At 41.0% G+C, this 14515-nt stretch overlaps 1 protein-coding gene across 2 annotated transcripts in view; it reads right to left on the reverse strand.

Annotated features, from left to right (window-relative positions):
* The window catches only part of LOC124612637 (ecotropic viral integration site 5 ortholog), a 174657-nt gene that overhangs the window by 53616 nt on the left and 106526 nt on the right, over positions 1 to 14515 (reverse strand). For both annotated transcript variants that reach the window (XM_047140938.1, XM_047140946.1), the window contains exon 2: positions 11218 to 11493. In XM_047140938.1, the coding sequence (XP_046996894.1) occupies positions 11218 to 11399 (182 nt within the window). In that variant the 5' untranslated portion in view covers positions 11400 to 11493. The remainder of the gene's footprint in view (positions 1 to 11217; positions 11494 to 14515) is intronic.

Below are 14515 nucleotides of genomic sequence, written 5' to 3' on the forward strand. Positions count from 1 at the left end.
TGTGTGAATGTCTTCACTGCTGAAATCTCTCTTTCCACCAAGATGTTCTTTCAGGTTGTCAAAGATGGAAATTACATGGTGCAAGATTTGGACTTCCTAATCAGCATCACCCATATTTTGGTCAAATTATTGGCATTATTTCCTGACAAACGCACTACTTTTGTTGCGCAATGGTCTTAGCATGGGATGATGTGTAACTTACATTACATGTATTACATTGGTGTTTAAGGGTTCTAATGGCATACATGTTTACTCACGAAGTCATTATCTTAAATGATAATGTTCTACTAGAAACTGACATTCAGTTCTTGTATGGTTTCATAAGTTTTAGTCATTCTTTTGGCACACAATAACTGGTACGGACTGTTGCGCGATCTATTCCTGAATAACCCATACGTCTGCAATTACATTGTATTTTCCTCTTAACTTAGTTCTTTGTCTCTAATATTACGTAATATGTCCTTCATCCCCATAGGTTATGACATTCTGTCATATTTATTATCAGGACATGATTAACATTTCTATGTAGCTGAACACAAAACTAGAAATAAACAAAAAAATGAAGAAACAAAAACCGAGAAAACTGTCATCATAGTTGCAAGGTTATTGTGGTTCTTAGACAGCTGTGTAACTAAGGAACAATAAAAAAAAGAGATAGAAAATCATTGATTAAATTGTCAGGAGAAAAGAATGAAATGTTGCATGGGACCTTATGAATGATTTTTTTATTCACAGAACACATTATATTGATAAGGAAGGTTTTTAATATGTCAACAGAAAATAAATGCGCATTTTTCTGTCAGCAACTAAATGACACAAATACTCACTGGAAGGTAACCCTTTCACAGTAAGAGTGCATTTACGTACTAAAGAGTTAAGAATTTGCTTACTTATGTTTGTATTTGTGTTAATGGAAGTGTACTGAAACAGGAAATTGAGCAGAAAACACACAGTGACCTTATCTCTTAAGTATACCTATGTGCTGCACAACAATGATCAACAAGTGAGTGGTTACCTATTCCTAATTTTTGAACATTGTTTATGTCTCTGGATGAATACTGTATTTTACTGTGTCAATCTGCAGTTCATTATTACTGGCTACAATAAAATTACATACGGTAGTTACAAACACACATTCATAACACTGCAAGAATAATAGATACGCTAGGTGTTTGCACCTAGCTAGTGTCTTATACTATCCATACTGATTGTCAAATAATTTCAAACACCTAAACAAGTCATGCAATGGAGTTATTTTGAAGATATTAAGATAACAACAAACTCCGTATGTGCAGATAAAAAATATCCAGACAGACGTAAAAATACACTGATAAAAACTATAGCCTTTAGGGTCCAAACGAAACTGACTGTAGAAAATTCTAGATGGATTATTCTGAGATAAGGAACCAATGGTCACTAGCCAGTGTATCAGGTGGAACTAACAAATAGTAGCCTGTTGAACCTACATTGATGGAGCCACCTTAAAAAACAATATACAACCACCTGTGGTATGTCTGTGGCACAGCAGGATAAAGTGTCCAGAAATATGAACAAATCTATGTATCATCCTACCAGGAAGAAATTTATCACAACATGTAGAAACATAAGAGAAACTAGATTGTTACAGCTGTTCTCAACAAAAAACTGTTTACACAGTACGATTTGAGGCACAATGCTGAATCCTGGGGATAAGATTCATCAATAAGCACCCTTCAGCGGGCCTATGAAATGCACATTTCATGGCACACAGTGTAGTGAGTAATGGTTGAGCACCAGTTACAGCTCTACTATTAATGTGTAGACCCAATGAGATAGAATGGTTCTGTACCCAGAGCTCACGAGTGTCAATGAAATATGTTATAATACATGCAATGAGACTGGTAGTCATCACTCTTTGCAAATGCTATGTATTTATATTGCTGCAATGAAATGTAAGTTGTTCATGTCCATTTAAAAATCCTGTTCAATTTTGATCCCACAGGTTTGAGGACTTGTGTATAATGTGAACAAACAAAAATGACAGCACTTATTTGCCAAATTTCTCAGGGGAATGGTGTCAATTAACTGTAACATGTGCGATGCTGTCACTGAAGCATTTAACAAATAATAGATAATTTTCACAGCACTCTCACAGTTCGTCCATATAAAAAAGAAAACATTTGACAAATTTGGATATCATCATCATCCAAACCCCCAAGGATCACCTCACAGTGATACAGTAATCATAAGGTAATACAATATAAATCAATAGCTCAAAACACAACAGACACAGTACATAATATGCTTTATGAGGATGGGTTGCGTAGTCTTATGAGGATAGGATGGCAGGACACATTAGCCATACATGAAAATGCAACTAGGCCTACCTTCAGAATCATGTGCACAAACACAAGTGTGTAAATAACTCCGAACTGTTCAGTTAAAATACAGATTAACTCCAATTCAGTGTACGGTTTAAAAGGTGTGTGAAATATCACACTAAAGGCATTCAAAATTAGTTTTCAACAACAAACCTGAAGTCTGTTATTTTAAAACTGAATGGACTAGAGAAATTGGTATTTATGAACATGGTTACAATCTTCCTTCAAAGCCATAGTACGAATGGCACAAATCTTTATCTGGCTATGAGCTTGCTGCAGTATCTGATATTGATATCATATCAATGTTGTACTGCTGATAAAATTACGACACACTGAAGAGAACACCTCAACACCGTAAACTAAGTTAGATAATCAATACAAGACATAATTCCAAGTTTGCATGTGAAAAAACTTCAAGTAACTGAACAATCCCTTCTTTCAGTAACAGTTGAATAATAGCAAGGTATAAAATCCACTTTTTTTTCTTTTTGTTGTGAGTGAGGGACAGCCACAAGCAATCTGCACAAAGACTGTAAGAACTGACATTTAACATCACAGAATGGATGTATTGCAAAGACACACATCTTCAGTCTGTATTAGGTCCCATATATATTACATAAATTGCTGCATGAGGCATCTCCTATTAGAAATATTACTCTAAAATTATTTGAGAGTGGTAGTTACGAATAGCAACATGACAACTTACTTACCATTTTCCCCGTGTACACTACATTCATGGTTGAAGCACAAAGAAGTAGCCTACCTACTGCAATGTAAGTTTTATTGCCTCTGGAAGGACATAGATGCAGTTCAACTAGAAGTGACTTGAGAGACCGATTTCAGTGGAACTTTTTTATATTTAAAAATGTGATTCATTGTAAATGAGCAGTATGGTGAGAGAAGACCAGGTCATCACACCGTTTCCAACACTGAAAGCCTATGATGATGTATGAATCTGCTGTCACTTATTCTAACATGATTATAGGAAATATCAAACTAAAAAACAAGTACTTGAGGCTTCTTAGCTTTCATAGTAGCAAATTGTGTGTGCTGTGACTTTTTTATTGCAGCTGAAAATCTAAATATGAAGAAAACCTCAAACATTTACCAGTATGAAGTTCAACATATACAACTTGTATGACGTAGGCTTTCACAGCACATGGTTACTTCAGGTGAAACTTCTGGGAAAAGAGGCTATGTGCAATATGTACAACAAATGAAGATTAGCCCTACAACATAAACAACAAGAGAAGCTTTGAATTCTCAAGTCAAACGAAATAATTGTCAGTGACAAGAATAAATGAGGAAGAAAGTCAACACTATTTGAAAAGAACACTGAAATAGTCTGTTATCATAATGACAAAACTTACAGCAAAATAAAACAAGTAATCTCCTGTAATACCTAAAAGAATGTTTAAGTACAACAATATGTAAGAGCTGATGGAGGAAGTGAGAGGAATTTCCCTTGAAAGACAGAAAGTGTTAGAAAAGCATTTTCAAAAATTCCACGAACAGACAAAATTTTCAATCAACCAGTCGAGGAAAAAATATCAGTAGCAAAGTACACAGGCACTCTCGTTCGAGGAAAATAATGCCACCTAAATACTCTAATTAAATATCTGGTAAGTAATGCCAGATGCAATGATTAACTGCTGATTACAAACATGAAATGAAACTTTAACTGTCTTTTCTGCCTTTCAGGGTCTCATTATGATTCCAATAATGCAATGATGTAGGCCTAGCATTTATGGCGAAAAGATTGTTCTTTCATATATAACTGTGGCATTTGCCTTTAATCTTTAACTGTCTATACAAAGGGTAAGTGATGTAAAACAAGGCAGTAAATCAGTCTTCAGTTTTGAAACCTTTTATGATGACAGATGGGTGCAAATGTTAGCAGTATGGGAATATTTGTCATAAAAGAGTGAAATACATGGCTATCAAGAAGAGTGCACACAGACTGGAAAAAGGTGGTCACATTAACATGGTACATTGCAGGATCCCTGAAACACACTGCCTGTCCCTGTTGCGTGGGCTTGCTTTCCAATTTGTCAGGTTGGGATTCACTGGAAATGACTTACATAAATTACGTATCGGGGTCGAAGGATTGCTCTAGTCCACCACCTTACCCTTAGGAGCACCCTCCTTGGCAACTCAAGAACTGCATGGATAGAAAGAGTGTTTCAAAGGCGTTTCCAGTGAGGCAAAAGCTATCATATAAACCAAATGTGAATAAATTATTGTCTGTGATCATGATCATAAACACCAAAATATGTGGCTCTTTTTGGTTTAGATGTACGTTTTGTTCCATGGATCCATAATGAGATCCACAATATGCAGAACATGGAAACGGTTTATACGAAGCATTATTGACATTAGTATGAAAAGTAGCATGAAATACTCTTCGACAAACATTGTAAACCGATTGCACACTGAGAAGATGCTGAATAGTTTATGTCCGAAGGCTGTTAATTCGGTAGCTCTTGCGTCATGTGCTGAAGTTGGCAATTTGTTGACGTTGGTCGTAGCCAATCCAATAATGGTATGCGGTAGCCAATTAGAATCGCTGATCCTAATATGTATTTTGGCAGAAGATACAAATTGATAAAATCGCTGTGGCTAGCGCCAGTAAAGCTTTTACCGATCGCGTTGTTATGAATTTTAAGGTTGGTTACTGATTTTCGTATTCATTTGGCGATAGGAAGAAACTACATATGATGACAGACTAACCTGTAGCGATGCCAGGAGCTAGGTTTGGTTGGAATGTGGCAATTTGATTGTGAGTTGGCGAAGCCAATAAACTTTAACACGAAAATATAACCGCCGTGACAGATCGATGTGCAATGCAGCCCAAGATGTACGGTACGCTTGTCGTTCCAATAACCACTTGTATGTCTTAATTCAAACTTTACTGAAAATTCCGAAGATGTGATTAAATTTTAACCTACTAGAACAAAATAGCTAAATTTACGAACCATAGAATATTACGAACAAACATTATGATTTTCTACCGACAAAGGACTCACGATTCATCGTGTTCAGGTCCCATCGTTCATCACGCGGTTACTCCTAAGATACGTATGCCTATGCAACGCCACAGCAACCGACACCGGATAAGCATATGCACTTTAATTGCCGTAAATGATTTTAAACCATTATTAGCATTGATATTTGTATGATTTAGTGTTTAATGGGTTTCCAGAGACAGTGTGCACGCGGAGCTAAATTTACAGTATAGAATAAAGGTAGCTTCTTTGGTTTCAAATTATATATTTCGTGGGGCAGCTGCGGAATTTCTGAAAGAATCTTAATCCAGAATGGGTGTAGGTGGAAATCCGAGAGTGTTGTAACTAGCAGCACACAAAATGAAGTTTCAAATGCACTTCATTCTAGGAAGTATAACTGAAACGAGGAAAATGGTAGGCAACATCATCACTGTCTAAGCAGCTGTGTTGTCTCTGCATGGAGAGATGCGCTGTCGGTTGTACCTGAGTCCAGGAACACCGTGTAGTCTGTTAGCAGTTCGTTAAGTGCGATAAGAGATGGCGAGCAGCCGAGAAAGCAAGTCTGTGTGAGAAGGTTGGGGGCATGAGGAGATACGCCACGCCTCGCGCCCGCAGTACAGACACATTAATCAGTGCTTCATACTTCCGGAGGCACAAACCCCGTAAACGTTCGGAATGGAAACTGGAATCGTTTTATGTATTTGCACGTTTAAATAAAACAATAACTGCAACAATCACATACACTTAACATAAGAACAGGAAACAGTGAGAAACGGAGTGCATCCAACACAGCAGACAACAATGGCTACCTCTCTTAATACTATCACAGGTAACGGCGGCAGCAGCCAAAAATAAATTACTGTTGACCCAAGCATTCCGGCTTCTACTATTTCAGAAGTAGGAAGCTGATTGGTCAACTTGCAGTTAACTTACAATGAAGGCTTTCACGACCGGATGATACTGTTGTTGAGTATTCTTCCGGGTTAAATGGCCGTGGTCCATGGAGTACTTCTATTCCTAACGTTTCGTCCAACGTAGTATTGGACGAAACGTTAGGAATCGCAGTTAACACTTTTTTTTTTTTTTTTTTTTTTTTTTTTTTTTACTCAACAGATTTTAATAAAATTAACGTCGAATCCAGTGATCTAGCTGGAGTATGCAATAGTTTTATTTATACGATGTTTTTAAATAATTGCAATGTGTTCCATTGAAATGGATGTGCCATAATTTTCAAAGTTTGTGGAGGTTTGGAAGGAGTCTCGTACCGATGCTTCATTTTTCCTAAAAGCTGCACTTGCCAGTTGTGGTTTACTCCCGTTCCATTCACCTATGAATCGTGAAGAATAATTGTTTGAACGCCTCTGTGCGTGCTATAATTATTCTAATCTTGTCTTCGCGATCCGCATGGGAGCGATACATAGGAAGATTGTAGTATACTGCTATGTTCATCACTTAAAGTTGGTTTTTAAAGCTTTAAGTAGGTTTTCACCGAATAGTTTGCGTTCATCTTCAAGTGTCTGCCAGCTCAATTCTCTCAGCATCTTCGTGACCCTCTCTCACGTGTCGAACAGACCTGCGTCCATTCGTGCTGCCCTTCTCTGCATACGTTTAATATCCCCTGTTAGTCCTATTTAGTGTAAGTTCCACACACTTGAGCAACATTCCAGGATGGGTAGCACGAGTGTTTAGTACGCAGTATTCTTTGTCGACTGACTGAATTTCCCCAGTATCCCAACAACGAATCACTGTCGGCGACCTGCGATACTGTTTGTTCAAGTTTGTTTTGAAACAATTTACGAACAAGCAACATTACATTATCACCATTATAAATATTTTTGGTTTAATCACAATGAGTGAAAAAACTACAGGTGCTGAATACTAGAAAATTTTATTAATAATTGTGTTATTGGTAGGGAATAACGAAATGAAAGCTACTGATATGAACAAACGAAGAAGGTGGTGGATAACTATCTGCCAAACTTGTTAAAAAATGACGGAAGTTATTTACAGAATAATGGGAATAGCTGGTCGAGGCCATCCTCAAGGAAATTCAGTTAGGATTCCGGAGGAATTTAAGAGCACGTAATACCATACTGATCCTGTAATTTATCTTAGAAGATAGGTTGATGAGAGGCAAAACCACGCCTACAGCATGGGTAGTTTTCGAGAAAACTTTTGACAGTGTTACTGAACCACATTCTCGGAAACTACGAAGGTAGCAAGAATATAATACAGGGCGCGAAAGGTTAATTGAAACTTGTACAGAATCCAGAGATTCTAATTATAAGATTACAACAACAGTAAAAGGAATTAGTAGTTGAAAAGGGAGTGGGCAAAGGTTGTAGCTTATCTCCAATGTTATTCAATATACACATTGAGCAAGCAGTAAAGATAACTCCAAAATAAACTCAGCTTCGGAAGGCCCAACGGTGTCGACCGTTGGGCCTTCCTCGGAGAAATGCAAGTGTATGAAGACTCGATACAAATAATGGAGGGAGAGAGAGAGACAGAGAGAGAGAGAGAGAGAGAGAGAGAGAGAGAGAGAGAGAGAGTCTGGCGAAAGGATACAATCCATGGCCGATGGGAGTCATTGGATGCGGATATGGAAGGGGATGTCGTCAGCTTACCGTTCTCCCGGCAGTTGTCAGCTTTCGTGACCGGAGCCACTACCTCAATTGGCCTCACAAGCGCTGAATACACCATGCTTGCCAACAACACTCGGCAGCCTCGGCGGTCACTTATCCAAGTGCCAGCCAAGTCTGACAGCGCCTAACTTCGGTGATGTGACGGGAAACACTGTTATCACAGCAGAAAGGCCATGGAAACCAAGAGAATTAAAGTTCAGTGAGAATTAAAAAAAAAGGTGGAGGTTTGCTGATGGTTCAAATGGCTCTAACAAGGGAACCTCCCCATCGCACCCCCCTCAGATTTAGTTATAAGTTGGCACAGTGGATAGGCCTTGAAAAACTGAACACAGATCAATTGAGAAAACAGGAAGAAGTTGTGTGGAACTGTGAAAAAATAAGCAAAGTATACAAACTGAGTAGTTCATGGGAAGATAGGCAACATCAAGGACTCTGGAAGCGCAGGAGCGCCGTGGTCTCGTGGTAACGTGAGTAGCTGCGGAACGAAAGGTCCTTGGTTCAAATCTTCCATCGAGTGAAAAGTTTAATTTTTTATTTTCAGTTTATGTGACAAACTCTTATGTTTTCATCACTTTTTTGGGAGTGATTATCACATCCACAAGAAAACCTAAATCGGGCAAGGTAGAAGAATCTTTTTACCCATTTACCAAGTGTACAAGTTAGGTGGGTCGACAACATATTCCTGTCATGTGACGCACATGCCGTCACCAGTGTCGTATAGAATGTATCAGATGTGTTTTCCTGTGGAGGAATCGGTTGCCCTATGAGCTTGCGATCAAATGTTTTCGGTTCCCATTGGAGAGGCACGTCCTTTCGTCTACTAATCGCACGGTTTTGCGATGCCGTCGCAAAACACAGACACTAAACTTATTACAATGAACAGAGACATCAATAAACGAACGGACAGATGATAACTATGCAAAAATAAAGAAAGTAAAATTTTCAGTCGAGGGAAGACTTGAACCAAGGACCTCTCATTCTGCAGCTGTTCACACTACCACGGGACCACGGCGCTCCTGAGCTCACACTGTCCATGATGTTGCCTATGTCGCCCATGGACTACTCAGTTTGTATATTTTGCTTTTTTTTTTACAGTTCCACACAACTTCTTCCTGTTTTCTCAATTGATCTGTGTTCAGTTTATCAAGGCCTATCCACTGTGCCAACTTATAACGAAATCTGAGGGGGGTGCGATGGGGAGGTTCCCTTGTAAGCACTATGGGACTTGACATCTGAGGTCATCAGTCCCCTAGACTTAGAACTACTTAAACCTAACTAACCTAAGGACATCACACAACTATGCCCGAGGCAGGATTCGAACCTGCGACCGTAGCAGCAGCGCGGTTCCGCACTGAAGCGCCTAGAACCGCTCGGCCACAGCGGCCGGCGAAATGCCGAGTAAGCTGCATAGGATCAATGATTGGTAGAGAACGCAAGTTTACCTTCAATGTATTAGGTTGGAGCACAAGTTCATAGCGTTTTTGTTTTACATGTTGCTATGGGCCACAGCAACATGGCCACGTCCACAGCGGCCGGCGGTTTGCTGATGACATTGTAATTGTTTCAGAGACGATAACGATCGTGAAAGATCAATTCAGTGGAATGGACAACGTTTTGAAAATAAATTAGGAAAGGGACAACTACACCAGTAGAACAAAAGTAATGGAACGTAGTCAGACCAAATCAGGCGACACTGAAGGAAATAGACTACGAAATAGGACTTTGAAAATATTAGATTTTTGCAGCAAATTAAATGACGGTGGCGGAAATAGAAAGGATTTAAATTACGGATTGGCTGTAACAAGAAAATCATTTCTGTAAAAGAGAGATTTGTTAACACCTAGTTGTGCATGACTTCGTACACAACGGTAAGGAGAGGTAGGCTACAGAATGGTGCAACAACTGTCTTCGTAAGGAAAACTGGACAGGAAGGGGAATGACTAGCGAGCAAGCAAATACAGTAATCAAGAGCCTTACCTAACTTGGAGAAATATAAGTGTATGAAGACCCAATACAAATAATGGAGAGAGAGAGAGAGAGAGAGAGAGAGAGAGAGAGAGAGAGAGAGAGAGAGAGAGAGAGACTAGCTAAAGAATACAACAGCAACAAGGATGAGCTCTGAACTAAAGCACGAACGATGGTGTCGCCTGCGTAGCGAAGCGGCTCCAAGCGCGAAAGGGTGTGTGGTTGCCGTTCGCCGTCCTAAGGGCGGCGGTAGAGGACGCTAGTAGTCCAGAGCCACTGGTGGGCTGGCTGGGTCTCACACGACTGATATATCGGAGTCTGGCAGAAACTTGAAATTCCTTTGCCAATTTGATGACGCCTGTGGGGTTGTATCGGTTTGTGATATCACACATTTAATATCTATTTAAGTGCGTGGAAGTTTTTCTGAAGGTAACTGTCTCGGGCGTAGGAGTAACCTGCATGGAAGTGACACGTGGACGTAGCATTTCAGACAAGGAGAGAACAGAAGCTTTTGAAATGCTTAAGATTAGATGGGTATGTCTGAAACTAATGAGAAGGTACTGAACTGAAATGGGTAAGACAGAAATTTATGGCACAACTTGACTGAAAGAAAGGATCACGACCTGAGGCATAAAGGAATGCCAAATTGTCTTTTTATACGTTTTCTATTTTTGGTACTTAGAAAAAACATTGACATATTCATTGTTGAAAAAAATATTGAGCTTAAAACTTTTTCAATTGTTTTTATACAAAATATGAATATGTAAACAACACGGTCTGCACTGGCAATAAATTAACAATGGCTGATTATCGTCTGAAATCCGAGTTGCTGTGTAAAGTGATTGTCAGTTGTCAGCTGCAAAGAGGCAGCGCTCGCAGTCTAACGGCATAATACAGAACTATTTACCTCTGTCGATCTCTAGTTTTGCGCTAGAGTGTGCTAGTGTCAGTTGGCTCACGCAGGAAGCGGCCAAAACAAAAAATCTGTTATACGAAATATATTTAGTATATATTTTTTATTCTAATAGCATCTTGCGGACCCCTCAGGCATAGCTCGCGGACCGCTGGGGGTCCGCGGATCACCTGTTGGGAACCACTGCTATAGAGGATAAGAATTGCAGGGAGATACCTAAGCTCGAGAACAAGAGGCAGTTTCAAATGGATGTAGATTGTCGTAGTTATTCAAAGGTTTGCGTGGAGAGCTGCATCAGACCAGTGTTGGAACTGTGGGAATGAGCGCACCTGTTGGCCTCCTCCAGTTTGGCGAGGAGCGCCAGGTCGCCGGGTGAAGGGTCCGCGGTGTCGAGTTGAAAGCCGGGCTCGCCGCCGTTGTTGTTGCCGGCGTGGTCGCCGCCGCTGCCGCAGAGGCTGCTACTGTTGTTGTTGTTGCTGGTGTCGACGAGGTGCGCCACCATGGCGCTCATGGCAGCGGCAGCGTCCGCGGCTGCGGAGCTGCCAGCACTGGGCTGCGCGGCCGCCGGCACCGCCTCGGAACGGCCATCAGGGCGCGAATCTAACCTGCGACACAGCCGAACACCACTCCTGTCACTCGCCGTTTCTATTTTATTTTACTGTCCTCGCGCATTTGAGAAGCAGTTCATTTGTCGGACTTCACTATAAAACATAAAACACTGTATTACATATAACGAAATTCTGTAATGATAAGGGAACAGTAATGTGAGATGAGTCTACAATGTACATTATTCTGACTGAACCATTACAATAAATGGCAAAATTTCAAGTGACCAGGAGGACAGGGGAAACTTATTTTCACCGGTTTGAGAGGGTTTGTGATATATCACGGATTATGATATCTAGCCAAATTTACAAAGAACTTGGCAGTATGAGCCTACTTATCAATATGGCGTTGCACCCCTCTGGCCTGTATGCATGTACGGATTCGACTGAGAACGGTATCATAGAACCGTTGTATCCTCTCCTGAGGCAAGTTAGTTCACAATTGTGTAACTATCCGCCCCCGTAGCGTAGCGGTAGCGTTACCGCCTACTACGCAGGGGGCCCGGGTTCGATTCTCCGCAGGAGACTGGGTGTTGTGTGTCCATCACCATCATCATTGACTCGCAAGTCGCCGAAGTGGCGTCAACTAAAAAGGACTTGCAATACGGCGGCCGAACTCCCCCGAATGGGGCCTCCCGGCCAACAATGCCATACGATCATTTTATCATTTCATTTGTCGTGTAACTGGTCCCAGATATCCTGGATACAGGCACAAGGATGGAGTTGTTGAGGTGGTCCCCGGCATGCAAATGAATGCAATGGCCTATACATTCGGCAACGGACCCCTTCAAGAAGCTATGAATTACTCTAAGATAAAACCAATCTGTGACTTTTTTGAACACTGAGCAGCGCACTTGACGTGCTGAGAACCACAAGAGCCTAAAGCACACCGTCATCGATTTTGGAATTCTGTCATGTATGCAAGCTTGCTTCTGACGTCTATTGATCTTATGGTGAACGAGTTTTGTCTATTCCCTATCGGCCCAAAGCACGAAGCATAATAATATTGCTCTACGCTGCCCGATTGTTATCTAGGGTTGACAACGTAATTTAGTGCGTTCTTCTCGTACACTGATGGGCCAAAATATTATGACTGCCTGCTACACGGCTTGTATTTCGCTCCGAACGCGGACAATCACGACCGATTCTACGTATCAGGGGTCCGACAGTTTGTTGGTAGGTTTGTGGTGTATGTGGCATTAAATGTATACTCAGACGTCATGTAATTCGCGTAAATAACGAGCCGCTGATTTGAGTACGCTGTAATGGGGCCCGATAGCGACCAAGATGGGTTCCATACGATTTACATCAGGCGAATATGGTCGCCGAAACATCACTGCCTATAATGCTCCTCAAACCACTGTACCACGTTCTGGCTCCAAGACACGGGCAATTATACTGCCGAAGGATAACATCGCCGTCGGCGAAGACATCAAGCGTGAAGGGATGCAGGTGATTCGCAGCTGTCAGCAGGTCTTCGATTACCGCCACGGGATCCGTGCAAACGCAGGTAATCTGCTCTTTGCTTATCTCAATGGATTTCCCCATTCCTAGGATGATCCCCCGTCCGTGTCTGCTCCGTCGTGTGCCCGCAATGCCACCAGGCAGCATCGAACGTTGCGGGGACAGAGGTCATAATGTTTTGGGTAGTCGGTATACATATTAGTATTACTTCATAATCGGAGGTATATAAGCAGTTTTATCTGAACCTCCAGCCACAGAATGTGCTTAATGGAAATGCTGATAACGAGGACCACGAAGTGTTGGAATGGGTCATATGAGAGAGAGAGAGAGAGAGAGAGAGAGAGAGAGAGAGAGAGAGAGAATTTAGTATCTGTTCTTAAAGTTCTGATTCCAGTTTCTCGCTAATTGCGAATTTTACAACAGTCAGAAGATAGTGTCACTAGCCCATAAATGGATATTTTATGACTTAACATTAAGAATAAATAAAATCTTAAATTTTACTTTTCTGTAACAAATTGGGTAGATTATTTTTTCATAGGAATTATAGGATGTTGAGACTCTGTTAACAAACAATTCAGATCTATGACACTGGAGGTTCGACTATAAATTTCATCTCCAGAAACATTCGTTTCTCTCAGAACTTGTCTTCTGTTCTCTGGGCGCTTGTGGTTCTCAGCACCTTTTCTTGTTTTTAGATAGTGGTATTTATTGCATACTATGAACATATATAGAATGTCTGCAAGCAGCTGGTGCTTCCCTTCGCTGACCAACAGTGAAGACAACTTCGAAAGGAAATATACAACCTGCTGATACCATCCATCTGCTGTGATCACATGGCACCATCAAAATGGCGGACGAAACCCCTCATCGATTCCAGCATGCGTAAAACAGTGTCATAACAAGAATTATAGTTATTCTCGTGACATGTGTTGGCTTCACCAACTGTCAGCCATACTGTGAACTTTTAACCTTACCTAGCCGTCGGGATACACTACAAATCAGTTTGTTACCGTGAGCTGCATCCCAAAACAGTATAGAATCAAACTAAATAGTGTCACTGTTCTGTTCGATCTGTTGCGCACGTGTGATGTCATCCGCAACAACAACAACAACAACAACAACAACGACGACGACCACGACGACCACGACAGTAAAGGCCATGTCCGGGTTCGGTAGGCTCAACTCATCCCATGAGATTAGACAACTATTCACTATTCTGTTATCTCTGATACCCCACGTTATGGAGGCGTGCTCCGAGTCTTTTCACGCGGCTTCTAGGCCACCTGACGACTTGTAGCTCTTGCAAACCTGAAGATGTGACTGTCAAATGATGAACTCCGTAACAGACTATTACAAAACTGTAGCTTCACAACTTCAGCGACTTGTCACCGACAGGTAAAACGAGGGTGCCTTCCAAGTTCCATCTGATGTTCTTTAACTTCAGTAGAGCGTGTAAGATTGGAGTAACGCAGATTTACTTCACACGGCAAGCCCGCTACTGAAACTGTGCCTCGAACGCGAACTGTTATAACAAACCGAGTGATTTTGCTGCGCTGAG

This window comes from Schistocerca americana, chromosome 1 (genome assembly GCF_021461395.2).
Source record: "Schistocerca americana isolate TAMUIC-IGC-003095 chromosome 1, iqSchAmer2.1, whole genome shotgun sequence".
NCBI lineage: Eukaryota > Metazoa > Arthropoda > Insecta > Orthoptera > Acrididae > Schistocerca > Schistocerca americana.